Raw genomic sequence first — 22,417 nt, 5'->3', positions numbered from 1 at the left:
TCGTGTCCATCAATATAGCTAATTATGAGAAGAACAGTCTTTGCCAACGTAGGGTCAAGCACAGTCCTAGATATCCTAGGGAAATCAAGGTAAGTTACTGCCATTTCTGGATAACTGAATAACTCTAGAAGAGTGGAGGTCACGGTAATGTGGAAATCGTAAGCTGGTCCTGAGGAATAGTTCTACATCTGTGATTCCTCGGTTCCGAGGCAGTAGAAATAACCCAGGGGATCTAGGACAGAAATTAATGTCCTCAACTCTACATTGTGCATTGACTACTACTCATAAATTTGGCAATGCTAAGACATGCACTAATTTTTTAGGAATTCTAGAGACAACCAATTACTGAATAACTTCTTTTGTACACATGAAATAGAATATTACTGGTTTACAAGTGTAAGTGCAAATTACACAACTGTTCAATGTATTACTAGGATGAAAGTGTTTATACCTAAAAACACTAGAAAAATTACTGTGTTCAACAATTATAAACCATACAACAACTAAAGCATTTTCTTTAGTAAAGTATTAATCACTAATATACTACCTAATATATTTGCTTATTTTTAAAGTACTTTTAAAAATTGATAACTATATAATATACTACTGGGAATCAGAAATGTTACAGACATTTATTTAACACTGCCAAATACTTACCGATAGAGGGTGGGCTTACTCTGTAATACATGAGGGTCTACGTGCTGTTCTAGTAGACTATATATCAGAATAGGTAAAGAGGTAAAACAAATATTGTACAAAGTCAGGTACACGCTGTCATACAGTGTCTAGAAAAGAGAAATTGATAGAAATTCTGAGATTCTAAACAATGTATTAGTATTACACTTATGCATATAAAAACAAAGTATATCAAAACTAAGCATAAAAATTATGTAGTTTTTTCAATTTATACAAAAATTCACTTTAATAATTCTAATTTCTTATATAAACATAGATATAATGTTCACAGATTTATATTCTTTGTGGGACTTGGAATATTTAATATCAAGTAATTCTGGAATTATAGTGAATTGCATCTACATTTCAAGATTCTCCATAATTTGGTCACTGTGATGTAATTTTACACAATTCTCTTACATGCATTCTAGGTTTCTTACTATTCTCTTGATATGTTACACATATAATTTTGCTTTCATGGCTTTGTCTTCCCATCTAAGTACAATACTTTCTTTAAGGCCTGATGCATTAAATTCTTTTTTTTTTTTTTTAATTGGGGAAGGGGACAAGCCTTTATTGGGGAACAGTGTGTACTTCCAGGCCTTTTTTCCAAGTCAAGTTGTTGTCCTTTCAATCTTAGTTGTGGAGGGTGCCGTTCAGCTTCAAGCTGTTGGTCCAGTTGCCGTTTTCTGGTTGCAGGGGGCACAGCCCACCATCCCTGCGGGAGTTGAACCAGCAACCTTGTGGTTGAGAGGATGCATTCCAACCAACTGAGCCATCGGGAGCTCAGTGGCAGCTCAGCTCAAGGTGCCGTGTTCAATTTTAGTTGCGGGGGGCGCTGCCCACCATGCCTTGCGGTAGTTGAGGAATCGAACTGGCAACCTGGTGGTTGAGAGGATGCACTCCAACCAACAGAGCCCATCCGGGAGGCAGCTCAGCTCAAGGTGCCATGTTTAATCTTAGTTGCAGGGGGCGAAGCCCACCATCCCTTGCAGGACTCCAGGAGTTGAACCGGCAACCTTGTGGTTGAGAGCCCACTGGCCCATGTGGGAATCGCACCAGCAGCCTTTGGAGTTAGGAGCATGGAGCTCTAACCGCCTGAGCCACTGGGCAGGCCCCTGATGCATTAAATTTTAAACACTGGCTCAAGTCCTTGATGATAGCTTTTTCTAAACAGTCAAAAGTGCTACTGTTGGTACTAGTTGCTTAGCACTTTACCTATGCTTCACGTACTGTTTTCATCGTTAATAATACTTTCTCTCTAATTACACTGTAAACTCCCTGAAAACCTAATAAAATTAGGTTAGTTCTCTTTGTCATATGCTCTTACAGCATTCTTTATTTTATTCAAATAAGCAAACGCTGTTATTGGCAATCAATGCCTAAGCAGATATTTGGAATTTAGAGTTAGAGATTGTAAAGAGAGGAGAGAACAGTGATTAAGGACAATAAAAAGTCATGAAAAAAACCCTAAGATAATTAAGCTCTTGTTATTTCAACAAATTCGAACAAATGTCTTCACCAATTAGAGATGTATACTGTGATACGTGAAGAGGGTGCTCAACTAGGCAAAAGCAGTAGGTCCAAGCATGGTTTAGTTATTAACTTAGCTATACTGATCAATGTTATACTGATCCTGGGCAAGTTACTTAATCTTTGTGTAATTCAATTTCCTTTTCTATAAAGTAAGACAGAGAATGGTAAATAGTGACATGTATATAATCAAAGACCCATCACCATACGCTCATTACAGCTATTGTTAACCAATTATAGGGTTTTCCTCTGAGCCTTTAGCTTCAAAACCCTTTTCAATACAGCACTCTTGGTGGTCTCTATTAATTGTTTAATTAGTTTCTGAGATGAAACCTCATCTCTGAACTCAATCACTAAGGTTCCTTCCAAATCTAAAGAAATTCTATAAGTAGGAAAAAAAAAAGAGGTAATCCCCCAATAGTTATCTGGCCTGGCTTGATTTGGATGTTATGAATACATTACACACAAATTGAAAAAAATTACCAAAATTCTCTCTTAAGCTGTTAAGAGTTAAAATATCTATTTTTTAAAATGAAACATCCAGAAATAAAATATATTTTGGTATTAACACTCCAAACTGAAAATTAGAGTAAATAAATATTATTAATGTTATACTGACTAAATACACTAATTAGAAAAGTTTTATCTAGTAATCAGCAGAACTAGGAAAAATGGAAAAAGTCCCTCCAAGTATCTAGCAAAGACTGAACGCACACACTTTATTATAAAAGGATAAAACAAAAGCTTCTATTTACTTACTTGTTGAGAAAACAAACAGTAGAACTGATATAAAAATTGGGGTGTGATAAAGCACACATTCTGAAAAACAAAATTAAATGGAGATAATTAAATTAAAATAGTATAAAAGAAAATTTCTAAAAATGGCTATTAAAGAATCTAGAAACACCATCTCAGTTGGTATGGAAGGCAAATCTGCCCATAAGAATTTGTCCATATAAAATGAGAAAACAGGATTCCCATTTTATTAAAAAATGTCTAAAAGTATTGGAAGTAGCACTGCAAATGTCAGAATAAAACACCACTGACTCCTATAACTGCCGAGCAATACCATAATTTTGAATTTATACCTTCCAACTATCATTCAATACTTTTCATATATAGTACAATAAGTAAGGTTAAACTTCAGGGCTGTAATAGCTTTAAAACGCCACAATTTTTAAAACAATAAATGGAACTATCAAAACATCTTTCCATTTCAATACACTTATGTGCCAGCAAAAGCTATAATAAGCTAGAAAAAAAAATGCCATCATCATTTATTAGCAATAAGTAAACTACCTGTGTTCTTTCATTGGCTTGCAGCTATTACTTAATTATAGGTGTATGTACAATATAGAACACTCTGGTGTATTAAATGTCTTGGTACTTAGGGGCTCGAGTTCCACAGAACCCACCTTTCCTCAAATGGTCAAGAGACAGACCAGTACTTCACATAATTACTTTCCTTGCAATCTTATGTATTTTATTCTATGCATCTAAAAGTCCTATATTGAGTAGTTTATCCATCTCACTAGACTACCAAACAGTCACTCATGGAACAAAAAAGATTAAGAACCTCTGCTTGAAACCATTATAATGAAGTTAAATTAAAACTTATTACTGGTTCAGAACAAAATAACATAAAAAAAAAATCAAATTAATTCAGTTTTAATTTGCATAGACTAAAACATACTAATTTAAAGTGTAACGTTTGATATGTTTTGACAAATTTATATACCCGTGTAACCACCACCACAATCAAATTAGAGAACTTTTCTATCGTGCAAAGTTCTCTTATATCCCTTTCCAGTCAATTCTACCACCTGCACCCTTGGCTTTGCTTTCTGTTAGTACACATTAGATTTGTGACAAAATAATCAAAGTATATTCCATAAACTGTTATTTTTACTTATAGAAATAATTTTTAAGGATAATTTGTATGGTAATAGTATTCCTTAAATTGAAACCTCCAATTACTATGTCAATAATTGATTATAAACCATCTCCATGAAACTTACCTTATAAAAAAAAAACTGTACAAGGGTAGCTATTCTAATATAATAAAAATGACCATGAACAAAAAGCAATTTGGAGAGGAATTTAAATCTAGCTATTGCATAGTCACTGTTTCTTGCAGCTTGTCTTCCTTCTTTACCCATGATTCCTGTAACAAAGGGACAAAAGCAAGTTCACTGATAATTGGTAGGTATAATTTTCATTATATACCTGCGAATATGTTAATTATTTATAGCAGTTGAACCTGGACTTAGGGTCACTATATCCTAGCATACAGCAGATAGATTCCCAAAAGGTTGTTGTACTGAAATCAAATATGTAATTAATACAAAGCTATTAATACAATATATAGAGGCATGTAACACCAATTTTCAAAGAATTAGAATATAATATCAAATACAATTAATATAAAAATAAATTGAAAGTTCAAGATCTAATAAGAACATCCATTTTTACACTAATAAGTACAAAGTACTAGTTAATATATTTCTAAAGGAGAGAATGCTGTGAAAGTTTTACTTTCACTAGTTCTAACAAACATAAAAAATATCCAAATTAGTAATCTGAACTTAGAAAAAATGAGCATGATTGTTTTATAACTTTCATGCATAAATCAAACAAAATGTGCTTCTTAAAAGAAAAGTGTACAATATCATCTGAAATCAGTACATAATTTTATCTGATAAATATGGAGTACAGTACTTTTTTTTAGGTTATGATAATCCTTTAGGTTTCAAAAGGATTATTGCCAAGTTTGTTTTTTCAGTCTGGAAGCAGCTTTGAAAAATTGTTTATCAAAATTAAAATTTTTTATTTTTGTCATAAAAGGATCAAAACGTTCCAAAGTATATAGGTAAAGACAATCACCTATATTCATAGCACCTAGAGAAAAACCATGACTATGTGTCTATATCCTTTTAGAATTTTTCCTTCTGCATATTTTCTGTGTATTTAATATATATATGTATATATATAAACAAATTTGTACAAACAGGATTACTCTGTTTTCCCGAAAATAAGACCTAGCTGGATAATCAGCTCAAATGCGTCTTTTGGAGCAAAAATTAATGTAAGACCCGATATTATATCATATCATATCATATCATATCATATCATATCATATCATATCATATCATATCATATCTTATTATGTCATATCATATCATATTATGTAAGATCCGGTCTTATAGTATAGTAAAATAAGACCAGATCTTATATTAATTTTTGCTCCAAAAGATGCATTAGAGCTGATTGTCCAGCTAGGTCTTATTTTCAGGGAAACATGGTATTTGTTTGCAATCTGCTTTTATCACTCAATATATCTGGACATTGTTTATAACATATACATTTGTCAACACATTCATTTATTTTCTTAAAAGAAGTCCTGGATGCATGATTGCCAGGTCAACAGGCATGCATTTAAAATTTTGTTATAAATAATAATGCAGCATGTAACAATTGACACTCTCACTAACATTGTATAGAGCTTTGTTTATCTATCCCTTTACCAATTCCAGGTTTTCTCAATCATTGTAATTTTTGTCAACCTGATAGGCAATTCATACTTGCATTCTTTTGATTATTAGTGAGACAATACTTTTTCATGCATTTAGTATTCATTTTAGATTTCTCTTTTTGTGACAACTGATGGCTCAAATCCTTCCACATATTTCTACTACAGTATTTTTCTTATTCTCCTTAATTTGTTAAGATCTCACATATTAGGAATATTAAGACTTTGTCATCTATTTTGCAAATGTTCTTTACTACTTTGTCCTTAAAATTGTCTTGGGGGAGTATTTACTTCTGCCACACATATTAATCTTTTTCTATTTTATAAGTCCTTACTTTGATTTGTACTTAAAAAACCCTTCCAGGCCTCAAATTATAGGATTATTCATTAAATTTCTATTCTATTACTTTTTATGGTCTTTAAAAATTATTTAAGTCCTTAATTCATCTGAAATTTGTTTTGCTATAAATAATGGAAAGGGATCCAACTTCAAATTTTTCTAAGTAACTGATCAGTTTTATCAAATAATTTGTTGCCCTACTTATTTGAAACATCTCCTTTGTACATACTAAATTTCCAGATGTTTGAGTCTATTCTATTCACTGGTCTGTCTGTTACCACAATAGAATCAAATTGTCATAAGTACTGGACCTTTTTATGCTTTAATATATGGTATAGGAACATACCATCAAATTGTTACGGAGATTTATGGGAAACAACAATACACAAACTAGAAAGAAAATTTAGTTTTCAAAATGAAGAGTTAATTATCCTAAAGAGGAAAGAGTTGATTTGAGACATACACTAGAAATATTAGATACAATAAGTACTCATCACAGGACATTACAGAGACGATTCCAGAACAGGGACTAGCTTAACTCTTTTCTAACTCTAAAAATTTATCCTTTAATGAAAAACCCATACTTTCCTCTTTTGCTTCTGTATTTGTATAATAAAATTATTGAGGAAGACAGGTCAGAATATGGTTTAAATAGGAAATGATTGATAATTTAAATATAATAAAATGTTAGTATTCTAAATCCAATAAAAATTCTAGGCAAAAATAGAAAATAAATTAGAATAAATGTTATTAAATTATAAAATTATTTGAAATTTTCTATTAGTTTGGTGTAATTTCCTGTCTCTAAAATTATCTTTAAAATGAACTGCAGAATCTTTAGATTAACAAATAAATAATAATAACATTCTAAAATAAGAATTTAAAACCACGAGGGCAATGATGTAAATTACAAGTTTAGAGTTCAAAAGTGATAAAATAGTGTGTGAAAGTACTTTAAAAGGTATAAGTAACATGGCATGTCAAAATAAAGTTACTTTATTACGAAAGAGAACTGGCAAAGATAAAATTCACTAATGGGTATTAATTTCCTTGAAAATTTGGAATTAAAATATTGGGCAATTTATAATAGGCTTCTGATGGGGATATACTATGATATCATGTTGCATTTAGTTTTCGTTCATGTATTTGATATTGCACTTTGTCTACAAAAGGAAAATTCAAAATCCCCAAATAATTATACCAACTTTAAAAGTTCAGGAAAAAAATCAATCACCTATGCCAACATGTGCTTCTTGAATCATGCTTACATCATTAGCACCATCGCCAACAGCCAATGTTATAGGTTTCTCAGGTGAGATTTTTATCAGTCTTATTACCTGAAAGACATACAACTAGTTATTTATGATTAAAATTTCAAATTTCTTTTATTTATATAAAGTCACTTGTCTAAAATGACTGTTGTAGGAAGTAGAAAATAATTAATTTTATATTAGACAATAATATGCACTGGGGTTCATGTTTTTGAGGGCTGTCTCCACTAAGATGTTAGGAATGTCTTTCAGAAACAACATTGCAAAACTGTATTATCTTGGATTTTATAATGGGAACAAGAATCTTTAAATACAGCTTAAGCTTGTAAAAAGCTTAATAATGATTGTGTAAAAAAATAATTACATTTAATTGAACTTTGTCAGGAAAAACTTTTTCTTTCAAAAAATTATTCTTTTCATTTGATATAGAAGATAATTATTTTCTCCTGTAATAACATTTAAAAATGTTTAAAAGCAATCAAGATTAAATCCAATAACATAAAAAAAATGTTTCTTTGGAATTCTGAGTGTACTTTTATAAAGAACCTAGGCATTAGCTCTGTTTGGCCTCCAGTTTTAGTCTCCATAGATTGGGGATATAAATTATAATAATATAGACATTGTAATAAAATTCCATGAAGACAAAAAAAACTGAATGTCTAATTTATTAGATCTATATGTGAAACAATCAGTGTTTAGATGTGCATTTCAAAGGATATTCGTGAAGGATACAGTCTCAGACCTCAAATTACAAATCAGGAGTTAGAAAAAATATTTTTATAGGCTTTCATTTGAATCATAGCTGAAATTTAAATATTTTCTGTATAAAGCTTCTTCTCACAAGTTAATTGGCTTTTCCACTTCTTACTAAAGTTATATCACTTAGTCATTTTTAACAAAGAGAACTATCCCTTTATGAGAATGCAAGAATAAGCAGAGATCAACAGAACCACCTGAAGGTGCAGATGAACTGAAGCTACAGGTTCCCTCACTAGTTAAGTAACTAACTTATGAAACCTTAGTTACCACAGTTCAAATTTGTGTCTCAGGAAAGTGACAAACTGCTACACACCACAGACATTTTAGGTTATTACGAACAGTTGAAACTTGCATATTCACTCTGAAAATTCTGAAGGTTTAATATATACGTGGTTCAAATTCATGAGAATGAGAAGTGACTGACTCCTAGTAAGATTCATAGACTGTGTGCCACCAAATGAAACTAGATTAAGGCATTAACCTTAAAGAATATTTTTAGATCTATATATCTTTATGGAACTTTTTATAACATAAACATACCTTGGCTTTCTGTAGTGGTGCCATACGACAGCACAATACAGCTGAACAACTTCTGCAAACATCCATAAATAGTTTTTCATGCTCCCTGAGGGCAAGAGACAGGCTGGTCCCATCCACAACCAGCCCGTGCTGAATCACATGATCCTCTGTAATTCTAAAAGAAAAAATAATTATATCCTCTGTCAGATACTTTGAAGTATCTCATTTAGTAAACAAAAGAGTCTCACAACCATTTATCCACAGACTTTATTATTACAAAACTGAGAGGTCAGGGAACAGAGTTGTATTACTTGAAAGTTAAGATTAACCAGAACGGAGAGTGACTCATATGATGAGTAAAACAGATGATATTCAACTTTACAATTGATACATATATATATATATATATATATATATATATATATATATACACATATACATATATATATACACACACACACATATATATATATATATATGGTTAAACAGATTTTCTATAATGTGAATTGTAACACATAATCTGAGTACATTCTCTCCCAAACTGTGAGTATGAAAAGTCTTCTAAAAATAAAAATATTATTAGTTACATTTAACAAATCCTAACTTTTAAAAATTAAATGAAATCAACAATATTCAGGAAAATTCATGAGCTAGATTCACCATCTGTGTAAGTAGGAAGGAAAGGAATGAAGGAATTCTAACTGTCTCTTGATATTAACCCCTACAACAGACTGTGACGCCAGATATTACTATGGTAGAACATGGTTCACACCGCCCTTGTGGGCATACGCTAGATGAGTATGTCTCATATGGTCCATATGGTCTGGTAACTGGCAGCCAGGCAAACTATTTGTTGCCAGGAAGAGATAAGAAGCTTGCATCAGTATGTATATCAACTATGTTACTGAGCACATTATTTTGTTCAACTGTTTCTCCTCATCCCCCAAGATTTTCTCGAAGAAAGCAGCAGTACCCACACATCTATTCTGGTGCGAGCTCCTCTATGTTGTGGAAAGCCAGCGCTGTGCTCCATGCACCACAAAAATACACTACAGCTCACCAATGGGTTTACAGGAGAGCACACAGCCACTGAGAAATACCCCTCCATAAACACTCATGAAATTATCTTTGAACAGTAAAATGCAGACTGATTTCTCAGTTTAGTCATGTGAACTAGATTAGGGATTAGCAAATGTTTTCAGTAAAGAGCCAAAGTAAGTATTTCCGTTTTAGGTTATGTGGGCCAAGAGGCTAAATTGAGAGTATTATGTAGGTACCTACATTAAAAAAGAGGAAATAAATTTTGACATTTTTATTGACTAAGTAAAAAATGTAATAATAATAGAGTATAATTTGATTAAATAATATGAGTCTACTAATGAGAAGAAAGGAAATCTTTTTTGGGGGGTAAATAACATTTTGTTTAATTGGGGTTCAAACTCAATGTTCCCTATCATCAAAATCAACTGCAAATGTCCCTATGTTAATGCTGATCTGTAATGAGATTTTACATTTTAACACCATAGAACTATCTGTAATGAGATTTTATATTTCATCTTGGATATCTTTTCGAGCACGTAGCATATTAAAGTGTCATCAAATAAATAAGTGCAATGCTTTGCATCTAATATGATAATAAGATAATCAACACTCCACTGTGCTTTAAAAGTGTGATATTAAAAGCCTGTTTTTCTTGTTTGGACATGATGAGTAAATACTGATAATATTAGTAAAATATTATCATATGGCAATATCCGTGGCACTCAAAACACTATAGGGATATAACTGTGTCAGTAATTTGCAGTGTATCAAGCATAGTGAGAAATTATAAAAGTGCTTTATAAGGTGTCTGTTGTAACTACTCAACTGTGCTGCTGTAGTACAAAAAGCCTTCAATGATGATACGTAAGTGAATGAATGTGGCTGTGTTCCAATAAAACTTTATAGAAACCAAAATTTGAATTTCATATAATTTTTACAACACGAAATATTATTCTTTGGATTCTTTTTCATCCACCAAAAGATGTAAAAATTACTTTGAGTTCATGGGCTATAAAAAACAGGCATTGGGCCATAGTTTGCTTACCCCTGAACTCTATGGTTCAGATAATTATATATTCTTACCTTCTGGCAAGCTGCCTCAATTGTTCAGCACATTCACTGTCTGATTTCTGGTTTATAAGTTCAAGGATATTCATGGTTCTGTGAAAATGTCCACATGATAAACTCACACTAACAGCTGTTTCATGTTTATCTCCAGTAAGTACCCATACTTTGATACCAGCCATTCTCAATGCTTCAATAGTTTCTCGTACTTTATCTTGTAGTCTGAAAATAAAAGAAACAAAATTAGAGAATACTTTTTGGACTGTATTTTAAGTATTAACCATGTAGTACAAGTAAGGTAAATTTTGGACTTCTTGACCTAGGAATGTTACAATAACATTCAGTTCAGTAATATAAATGAATTTCTTCCCCATTAGGCAAGAAACAGGAATAACCAAATTAGTGATCACCTAGTTAACATAAAATTTACAACCTTATATTTTAAGAGTGTATCAAGGTTCATTTGTATAGAACCAAATTATGTATATGGTCTTCACAAACTCCTATTTTATTAGAAAAGTCTTAAATTTCAAATTAGGAGATTTTTCATTTTTGATAAGGAAATCTCTCATATCAGTAGTTCAAAAATCAGACTGGACAATAAAGGACTACGTAACTTCAGGTGAGTCTCAGAAATCTTATGAGGAAAACTGAAAAGTAAATGAAAACCTAGATTACAAAAGGCAAACACCGGTAGATCTAGGAGGCAGAGGAAAACATAACAGGATTAATTTGTAGAATTCAATTTAATCCATAGAATTCAATTTCATTCAAGAAACTGAAACACACATTGAGATTGATGCTGAGGAACAAAGACAAAGAATAAATGAATCTCAAGGAATTCACAGGCTAACAGAGAAGAAAGACTTTAAACAAATAATTATAATATACTTAATGTAAGGACAACACAGAACTACCTACAAAACATGGAGATTTCACAAAAAACAGAATTTTTAATCCTGTCAGGGGTAAGAAAAGGTCTTACTGGAGTGGGGGTAATATCCGAGCTATAGTTTATGAATAGGTATTCACAAATGCATAAGAGAAAACTGATCAAGCAGAAGGCATAGCTTTGCCAAGGAACAAAGCCACAAGGCAGAAACAGTTTTAACTATAGTTGTTGTTCAGAGGAGAACTACAGACAGTTTGGTACTGTTGAAGCATGAAATGGAAGGAAGCAGTGGTGGGAAGTGAGGCTGGAGAATTAGCAGCTGCTTAGTCTTTGTATGTCACACACTGAGGAGTATTCTAAAAATTCAAATCTATTGGCAAAATTATACATAGCTGGATTCTTTCATCTATTTCAGATATCTGGCTAGAAGAAACACTATATATAAATGTATAAAACTAACTGGGAAAAATTAAGGCTTTAACTCTCTATGTTGATTATAAATATGTTAGTATTATAGGATGTGAATAAATGGAATTTGTCTTAAAATAGAAACACGTGGCTATGAAAATTCTTATGAGAAAAAAATGACATTGCCTATTTATCTGATACTTACCTGTCTTCTACTGCTGTGGCTCCAAGTAATATCAGGTCTTTCTCTATAAACTGGAAGACATTTGCCAATTTCTCTTCTCTTTGCTGCAAGGCAGTCCTGGCTTCAAATAGGCATCTATCTATTACCTCATACTCTTTAGATGTCAATTGTCTGTAAGCCATGCACAGAGTTCTTAGTCCTTTCTAAAACAGAATAATTAAAGACAAAAATTGAACAAAAATAACTAATGGGAAATCAAGAAGTCATTGAAATAAACCGAGGACCTCATTACTAAAAATCAATTACAAATAATATAAAAGTACTACCAGCTAGTGACAGGAGATAATTGATGTGTCACAAAGTCCTAGGGACCTGAGTTATGAGACACACAGGCACTTATTATCATAGCTCTTTCAATTTCTGATGAGTCTTAAAAAGTTGCTCAAAATAATTAAGGTCTTTGAATTGTAGAATATTTAGTTAGAGCCTAGATAGAATCATAAAGATGATCTTAACTGTGGTTTTAAAACTGCTTTACCTGGAAAGACAGAAAGTTCTTTAATGGTTACCTTCAGGTTTGTCAGGAGAGAGGCAGCCCCAGATTCTACTCTAAGAATTTGTATTTTAAGCAAAGGGAACCATAATTTCCTGGGGGTTCATGGTTTGACAAACTTGCAATGCAAATAAAGAAGTCTGTAAGGTGGCCATTATCAAACAAACAATACTTCCTGAATGTTATAAAACTATATCATTGTATCTTCACTGGTGAATTGGAATTACACAAAACTTAGGAATATATATTTGATTATCTGATTCTACTGGGTTCAAATTTTTTTTAATGGTATTAGTATTTGCAAGTTGGTATCTAAATCTAAAGCCTTGTAAAAGTTCCTTTTCTTGCTACATATTTCCCTCAGTAAAACCCAAAATAAATGTTCTATTTACAGAACTTGGAAAAAGTAGATTTTAAAATACTATTATGACACTATTTAGCAGATTTCTAAATATTGGCATTCCTTGATTTACAAATGACCTTATAAATCACTGTTTCTCTTAAATAACAGTTAAGGGACCATGAGTTATTACTATACGAAATTTATTCATTCATTCTACAATATTTACTGAGTGCCAACTATGTGCCAGCACTGTTCTGAGTATTGATATAAATGACAGCTAGGAGGAACAATGTCTTTGCTCTCGTGGCTGTTACAGTGTGGCAGATGAACCAGATCATAAACACTGAGGGAACAAGTAATGGGAGAAAACAAACCATAGGTAAGCAAAGGAGGATGGTGAGCAGAGATGAGTATGGAGTATACATTTATAGAAATGCAGAAATGAGCGATTCTGATAAGGTCCTAAGACTGAGCGACAGCTGCTTTATAATGGTTCACATGAATTGTAGCACTATGCTTCTGTAAGATTCTCCTACATTCTTTTATTAAGAGAGACATAATTCATATACCATGAAATTCAATAGTTAAAGGAACATTTTCATCACATCCAAAGGAATCTCATACCCATTAGAAGACACTTCCCTTTCCCTCCTTCTTCCAGACTCTGGCAACCACTGTGAATTTGCTTATTTTGGATAATGTATATAAATGGAATACGTAGCCTTTTGTGACTGGCTTCTTTCACTCAGCATAATCTTTTCAAGGTTCATCCATGTTGCAGCATATATCAGTACTTTATTTCTTTTAGTGGCCAAATAACAGGCCATTATATGGACACTGACACATTGTTTAATTCACTCACTGATGGACATTTGGGTGTTTCCATTTTTCAGCTATTAGGACTAATACTAGGAACATTTGCGTACAAGTTTTTACGTAGACATATGTTTTTAATTCTTTCGGGTGTATTGCTGGGTCATATGGTAACTATATTACTCTATATTCTATGAGGAACTACCAAACTATTTTCTAAAGTGGCTGTCTCATTTATATTCCCACCAGTGATGCATGAGGGTTCTCTACATCCTTGGGATTCCCCCTGTATTCTTTTAGTAACCCCCCTTTTCAATATAGTAATTTGAGTAATCCTTGCGGCCAGAAGTGCCCTGACTGTAATAGGTTCAAAAAGAAGATTTGTATTTTAGCAAATTTTAACCAAAGAATGTGGAGAGAACACATAATGTAACAGAACTGCAGAATTTCCGTAATTTTTGATAAATTATTAATGCAAAGATAAAACCCCAAATCTTTCAAATATGCATGTCTTTTTAGTTTTTAAATCACAGAAATTTGCACTCACCAAAGCAAATTCATCTACATGAATTCTGGTTTTCTCTATTTCTCCACCTATACATTTAGGGAGAATTGATGATTCAGCTCCTTTAGCAAATAAAATCTTCTCACCTAAAAAGAAAAATGAGTTAGCAAGCGCTTCATATTAGATAAATAAGAATTCATGAAAGTTTAGGTTGGTTACCTGAAGGTGCCTGAACAATTACACTCATTCTTCTACGGTCTGAATCAAATTCCAGAATATGAAGCAGTTTGTACCTAAGGGGAAAAAAGAAAGAAAGATAAAATTTTACTTTTTTGAATAATAATGAGTAAATATTTAGAAAGAATCCCTAAAAAAGATAAAAATGGTTAATTTAGAAGAAGAAGTTAACCTCAACTACATTTTCAAGATGACTGGTTATGAGTCATTACTAACAACCCAAAATATAAATAGAAGGAACAGACATTTATTAAATACTTACCAAACACCATATACTTTACGTATCTTATGTCATTTAATACCCATGAGAACCAAAGAAGGTAGGTCTTTTTTTTTGTTTTGTTTTTTAACAAATAAGGACTATTAAACTCATAAAGATTAAGTAATTTGCCTAAAGTCAAAAAGGCTTGTGAGTCACACAGCAAGGATTGGAATCAGCCCAACTCCATGTTTTTCTTACTAAAAAAGATGACTCATTCTTACTCCTTTTTTCTGCCCAAACACACCTGAGAAATACAACATACTCACATTAGTAACAGAGGTTCATTATAGCAGTGAATCTGAATCTGAGAGAGGGTATATGTGTGTAGATGTGGTGAACAAATGTCTCTTTAGGGAACCGTAAAAGAATTTGTGCGGATGGGTCAGGTGTAGCCTGAAGTCTTCCGGATAAATTTATACAATGATGTACAAATGCAATGCTTTGCCATCTCAAAAAAAGCACTAACTGGAATGATGGTTTGTAAATTGATGGAATGAGCTAGACAGGCTCCAACATGAAAGTGGCCAAAGAATGGGCTCTTTTTAGTTTGGAAAAGCATAGTTTGAAAATGCACAGCTGGAGTTGAGATATGATTGGAATTGATAGAACCATGAAACATATGAATACATATAGGACTAGAGTAATTTATCAGAAAGCAGAAATAAGACAGCCGTTCCTTAATGTTTAAAAGATATAAGAAATAGCAGAAAGTTTTTCTTTATTTAGTGAGTAGAAACTTATGAAACTCATTACCCCAGGAGAGTGTAAAAATAAACAGATAAGCAAATTCAAGAACCATTAAGCTAAAATACAGATGAAAGCTTCAGAGTAGAATATTGTTATTAGTGTGATGAGATACAACGTAATACAGACATCATTCTAGAGCAAAGGTCAATAAACTTTGTCTGTTAAGGGCTAGACAGTGACTATTTTAGGCTTTGTAGGCCATATACGGTCTCTGTTGTATAGTCTTTTGTAAACAACCCCTTAAAAATATAATGTAATTTGTGGGCTGTACGAAAATAGGCTGTAGGCCAGATATGGGCTGTGGGCCATAGTTTACCTATTTTTATTCTAAGTTAAATGCTTAATATATAAATAATTACAATATAGAAAAAAATTACCGTTCCAGTTTTCCAAGTGTTTTAACTTCCATAGTTTCTTCGGTATTGCCAACAAACACAATGCCGATTCTAGGGAGTAAGAGGAGAAAGAAATATAAGATTTAAGAAATGATATTTCATATTCACAATGTCATTATAACTTAGCTTCCACAAAAACACTTAAAACATAAGTTTGAGATTATTTTAAAATATTTCCTTTGAACACAGCATCATTTTTAAGAACTTGAAGGATATGAGTAAGTACCAAAATAATACATATAAAAGTATTCTCACAAATTATATTATTCGTATTTCATAGTAACCACTTTTAAAGAGGATCACTTCAAAATATGACTCTACTGCAACCTGAACAAAATTAATAAGACATTTCAAATTTTCATTAACAATTTAAAATACACTTCTACATTTATGTGTTTATGAAGTTTGTCTGACAATTTAAAATAATTTTCTAGTATTTTCACATCTTTATTTTAAAAGGTGTTTTCCTGATGATTTGGAAATCAGACTATACTACCTTGCAGCAGCTTCCACTAGAGCCTTTTCATCCGGTGAAGATGCATAGTACTCCAACTGGGAGGGTGCAAGGCTGGACTGCCAGGGCCCATCACCAATGCCATCAGTCTGAACATTGCTAATCTGTACAGTGTGACAGAGGCTGACTGCTTTAAAGAAGAGATCATGTTCTTTAATCTGTAGAAACATAATTAATTTTCACGCCATAAACATCACTACCAAGTAACATTTAGGAAACCAGAAACAGAATTCTAAAATGTGCCAACAAATACAGTTACGAATTTGGTAACCTTTAAGATTTAGAACAAGAATGCTACAATCTTGAATTGCCTAAATAACAGCTGGTTGCTTCTGACTCCAAAGAGTAAAATGTCACATCTGTTTATGACCCTTCAATTTTCAGGAGGCATAACCAAATTGCAAGTAAAGGTGAAAACCCTTTTGTGGAAGAAGTGATGTCTCAAAAATTATTAAATAAATTGAAACACTATTTCTCAGCAAAGTCTTCTTTACTTCAAGGCAGTAAGGGTTTTCCTTAACTTAGTTCCATTTAATTACATAGAGAACTAAGGCAAACACATATTAAGTGACAAATTAAACTCGGTTATGACTACAAATTCTCAGTATTAAATCAAAGGATATGCACTTCAAATATATATTCCTTGTCCCAGAAACACAAAGAGAATTATTTCAAAGGAAACTCCTATTTATTAATTTAAAAATTGCTTACTAGTTCAGTTTCATTTTCAGGACTGGTTCTAAAAGAACTGGATGTAAGATGGGATAAGCTGTTAAGATGGGATAAACTACTAAGATAAGTTAAGTTTCCTTGTGAAGAATCTGGTGTTGGTCCTTCGGATACAAGTCTACCATTGATTTCTTGGTATTTTATGCCATTAATTGAACATTCTCGAAACTGCATCTCATTTTCCGTCAGTGTACCAGTTTTATCTGTAAACACATACTCCACCTAGAGATAGAAAACAAAAGAAAACAAACCTTTGTGTACATGGTCCTATGTTAAACAAAAAAAATCTTAGCCTCTGTCTTTGAAAGTCAAGTTTACCTATTAAAATTGATATATTGATGCTGATTCTTATAATCCAGCACAATTAAATAATTAAAGATGTTGTGGAAACAAAACAGGGTAACAAAATATTTTAAATCTATATACATTTTGAAGTTTGTGGCATCTTTAGGTACATGTTCATCTGTAGAGCTGACTGACAATGTAGTATTCGTACTTTTCTATCTGCTGGATAAGGTGTTTTTAAGTAGTAGGACTCAAGAATGACCTCTGACCAAGGGTGGAAAGGATGCTTAATTAACCTAGAATGTGAAGGGTGTCTGGTCCAGGAGAAATGATGCAGAACTGGAACGGGAACACAAAAGGACAGCGACAAAGAAGTCAGAGGCAGAAAGTTGTCTAAAATAGACAGAGGAAACTAAAGTCAAGGGCAGGAAACAAACTCAGTGAAAAGGGAAAAATGTTTAAAAGAAAATATTTTAAAAAGTAGGTAAGACAAACAATTTTATTAGTCTTTGAGACTAATTCTAAAAAATTAACCCTAAAAGAAAGTAGGTCCTTAGAGAGAAGGATGAAATAGTTGAGGTGTTTTTTTTTTTTTTTAAATAGTTAAGTCTTGAAACAATTAGGATTATGATGAGAATTTGATTATAGCAATGATGATTTGAGAAAAAAGTCATTTAAAAAGGGAGGAGCTATCACAAGGAAAAAAACAAACAAACAAACAAACTATAGACCAATATGCCTTATGAAAATAGACACAAACCAAATCCAGAAACATATAAAAAGGACTATACATCATGAACATGTGGGATTTATCCCTGGAATGAAAGATTGGTTCAACATCCAAAATTCAATCAATGAAACCCACCATAAGAGTAACATAATATTTTGTCCTTTATTCTATTAATAAAATGATCATCTCAATAGATGCAGAAAAAGCATTTGAGTATCTCCTCTTACATTAAAGTTAGAGTCTATACAAATTATGGTCAGTTCTGCTATTGCACCATCTTAAAAACATGAATTTATTTTTTACAATGACACTGGTATATAAGGCAACAATTTGAGCATAACATGAAATTTGCAATTAGTTATGCATAATTTCATCTGTGAGAAACACTAGGTGAATGCAGAAAACTGCCGCACCCACGTGCAGGATATGCACATATTCGTATGAATTGTATAAACCTCACACAGGTACCAGCTACCTCAGGTCATCATGTGTGTTATGAGCCACACCCATCCACATCTGGTGTTACAACTTTCCTTCTATTTTCAGATAACCTTCCTTCCAATACTTCACAATAACACACAAGTCAAAATACCTCTGCTGGTCACTTCCACAAGTAAGCTTCAGGTCTTTTTCAAGATAAAGTGCCATATTTATTACAGTATTTATGTATTTCTTAACAATTTACCAAACAAGTTTCTTAACAAGTAAGTATCATTTGTTTAGGTTCCTATCTTTTTATTTTAAATATGTTACAAAGTTTCTGTTGTACCCCCTAAGTCCCATTTTTCCATAAGCCCTGTGGTTTTTACTAAGAAATTTTGCATAGCGCAGTGAGTTTTAGGAATGTATAAGTCACATTAAAGCAGAACTGACTATACTGAAAAAGGAACTAGGAGGAAACAGAAAATGCAGGGAGCAGACTTTAAATAAATAGTCATTAATATCCTCAGAAAGGTAAAATAATAGATTATATTCCATTATTTTATAGGAATATGATGCAATTAAAAGAAGACGATTCAGACACACTGGAGCATTAGAAATTAAAAATATAGAACAAAAATAAATCAAAAGGTGGGTAGAAAGATAAAGTTGATGAATTCTCCCAGAAAGCAGATTATAAAAACAAACAAGTAAATGAAAATTGAAAGTAAGAATTAGAGAAACAAGAGATAAATGATCTGACACTCAACCAATAAATTACAAAAAAAAAAACCAACCCAAAAACATGAAAAGACATGTTATCAAAGAAATACAAGAAATATTCCCAGAATTGAGGGACATGTGTTTCCAGATTGAAAGGGCTTAGAGTTCATTGCCCAATGAAGGAAAGCAAAAAAAAAAAAAAAAAGAGAGAGAGAGAGAGAAACTCACCAAGGTACGTCATAAGATTTTAGAATTATAGCACAAAGAAAAGATCCTAAACACTTTTAGAGATAAAACAAATCACACATAAAGAACTAGGAATCAGAATGGTACTAGATTTCTCAATAGCAAAACTGGAAGCTAGACAAAAAGTGGAGAAATGTTTTTGAAATTCTGAGGAAAAATAATTTCCAACCTGAGATGTATTACCCAGCTAAATTATTAATCAAGCGTAGAAACGGAATAAAGATATTTTCAGACATGCAAACTCTCAAAATATTTCCCCCTCTTACATTCTTCTTCAGGAAGTTATTAGATGTATTCCCCCCAAATGAGAGAATAAGCCACAGGTGTGAAGACACGAGATCCAGGAGACAGAAGATCCAAAACAAGAGAGAGGCAAAGAAGTTCCAGGGTGATGGTAAAGGGAAGTCCAGGGTGAGAGCTAAGCAGCAAGCCCAGAAAGAATCCAAATTGAAGCAGAAAGATAAAAGGATCCAAAAAAGCTGCCACCAAAGACAGGGGATGGGGGTGGGAGGGGAGAAGGAGGGGGAGAGGGAGAGAGGGAGAGAGAAAGGTTTCGTATATTTGTCAGAGAATTGTTTGTGGTACACGGAAATTAAGCAAATGATAAAACAGCAATTAGCTCTAGGGAAAAAATATATAAAAGAAAATGTAATTAGAGCATTGCAGGGCGTACATAAAGAACTAGAAATTAGTGAGCAATACTAAAACAGCCAAAATAATGTCAATAAACAAATGTTTATTAAATCCCAAATTGTGATATAATAATATTGGAGAGCTATGGGGAGGCAAAGTGGGTATATGTCTGGGTATTTAAATAATGCCTAAAATTTAAAAATCAAGAAAGCATGCTATATAGAAATATAGTGCTAAATAATAGAAGAAATGGTTTAAGATTTTAAAATAGGAAAACAAAATTACATGTGGAACAAAGTAGGGCTGTGTTTTGGTATAAACTCTAATATTTTATTAGTCTTTGTACATGTATTGTTTTGATAAAAAATAACAAATTAGAAAAACAAAACAAAAGGATCATTTATTTACCTGTCCAAGCTCTTCATTCAGGTCAGAAGTATTGACTTGAGCTTTCTGATCTGTTTCTTCATGATAGAGATCAAGATCCCAGCCAATAAAAAATGATCCAAGAAATTTCTGCATTTCAACTGTCACATATAATGAAATTGGAATGATGAAATTGTAGAGTACCAAAAAGGCAAGGAAATCTGAAATAAATCTCAGAATCTAGAGGGAAAAAATGATAATTTGATAAGAGAAAATACAAAAATTTCTCCAGTATAACTGAAGAAAATTATCAGAAAGTTTCATGTCTAAATAGACCATTAACTACATTGTGAATCAGAATAGTCTCATGAACTCAAATTCATTTATTGATTTCTCTTTTTAACACATTTCCTTTGGTAGTTTTATTGCTCATTAGACTCTTGCACAAAGTTAAAAAAAAAAGGTTAAATTCAAATTACTTAATTTGTTACTTTTCAGAAGCTACTAAAAAGCCTGTTGTGACTGAAACTGCTTTTGGCAAAATTATAATTATAACCTCTGGAATATACTTACCATTCTACTCCTGCCCTTCAAAATCACAGATAACTAAAACTTGACTGTAATTTTTTAAAAAGAATTATAAAATTGCTAGGCTAGAACTACTAGAATTTACAACTCTTAAATACAGATTATACAGGAATGGCCTACTTTAATGGCATAGCAGTACCACATTTTAACATGCATTCTGGTAAAAGACCTAATAATGAATGATACTGAAAATATGTTACTGTGATTATCTGCTTTGTGGTCTCTTGAGATCCAAATTTGTCTTCCAATATTTATGTTTTAATCTAAGGTAAAATCTGGACAATTATTTACCAAAATTGCAGGTTAAATTTTCTTGGTCGTTCATATTTAATCAGTTTAAAACTTCATATGATATAATTTGTGTTATTACTTCATAACATCAAAAGATGACAATAGTAAGACTCCTTGAATTATTCTGACAGAACTGAAAATAAAATCAATTTACTCTATTTTACTTGTAACATACAGTAAATGGAATAAAAAACTGAATTTGCACTATTCAAATGGAATGCCAATATAGACAATTTAAAGTTTTGTGATCTCTTGCAACTATTCAAGTCATGCCAAAGAAAATACAATTGCTTATGCCCTAAAATGCACAAAGCATACCAGTACAAACATGCTGGCTACTCTTCATTTGCAGTGTTCTTTTGTGACCCTTCACTAGTAATGATGTTAGGAGATCACAGTGGTCACTCCTATTAGAAGTGACTACCAAAGCAGTAATTGTGCTAAAGAATAAAGTTTCCTTTACAGCAGAGTCAAGAACACCATAAAATACCTTACTACTATTTCTTTGATGTTCTGTTTTTTGGTTATACCAAGGTTCATCCCATTTTTCTTCAGCCTGCCATGTATATTTCAAGATAGTACTGATGATGGCTTCAGAAATAAGTATTATTAGATAAATTATCAAAAATGTATTCATTGACCTGAAATGAGAAAAAGAGAATATAAAACATATCAAAATGTGTTACTACATGCATCTTGGAAATACTGGTATTAAGTAAGATGTAAAAATATTTAGGATATGATGGTAGCTATTTAAAGGACACAGTCTTTGTTTTTAAGAAATGACCATTCAATAAATAGAATCTATTTACTAGCAATAA

The 22,417-nt window shown here is 32.2% G+C and overlaps 1 protein-coding gene across 5 annotated transcripts in view; it reads right to left on the bottom strand.

Annotated features, from left to right (window-relative positions):
• ATP11B (ATPase phospholipid transporting 11B (putative)) overlaps nt 1-22,417 on the bottom strand; it is a 98,944-nt gene that overhangs the window by 30,376 nt on the left and 46,151 nt on the right. For all 5 annotated transcript variants that reach the window (XR_012494943.2, XM_074328454.2, XM_074328448.2 and 2 more), the window contains 14 exons: nt 22,087-22,237; nt 20,760-20,957; nt 17,297-17,536; nt 16,568-16,743; nt 16,054-16,122; nt 14,650-14,723; nt 14,473-14,576; nt 12,238-12,419; nt 10,751-10,954; nt 8,648-8,801; nt 7,312-7,414; nt 4,227-4,372; nt 2,968-3,027; nt 658-785 (listed from right to left, as the gene is read on the bottom strand). Coding sequence is in view for 4 of the 5 variants with exons in the window: in XM_074328454.2 (XP_074184555.1) it covers nt 658-785; nt 2,968-3,027; nt 4,227-4,372; nt 7,312-7,414; nt 8,648-8,801; nt 10,751-10,954; nt 12,238-12,419; nt 14,473-14,576; nt 14,650-14,723; nt 16,054-16,122; nt 16,568-16,743; nt 17,297-17,536; nt 20,760-20,957; nt 22,087-22,237 (1,989 nt within the window). In the remaining variant the exon portion in view is untranslated. The remainder of the gene's footprint in view (nt 1-657; nt 786-2,967; nt 3,028-4,226; nt 4,373-7,311; nt 7,415-8,647; nt 8,802-10,750; nt 10,955-12,237; nt 12,420-14,472; nt 14,577-14,649; nt 14,724-16,053; nt 16,123-16,567; nt 16,744-17,296; nt 17,537-20,759; nt 20,958-22,086; nt 22,238-22,417) is intronic.

The sequence above is a fragment of the Rhinolophus sinicus genome, chromosome 17 (assembly GCF_057876585.1).
Source record: "Rhinolophus sinicus isolate RSI-liver-muscle chromosome 17, RSI-T2T, whole genome shotgun sequence".
Lineage (NCBI taxonomy): Eukaryota > Metazoa > Chordata > Mammalia > Chiroptera > Rhinolophidae > Rhinolophus > Rhinolophus sinicus.
Note: the sequence above shows the minus strand (reverse complement) of the source record. Positions and strands in the feature narration are given on the sequence as shown.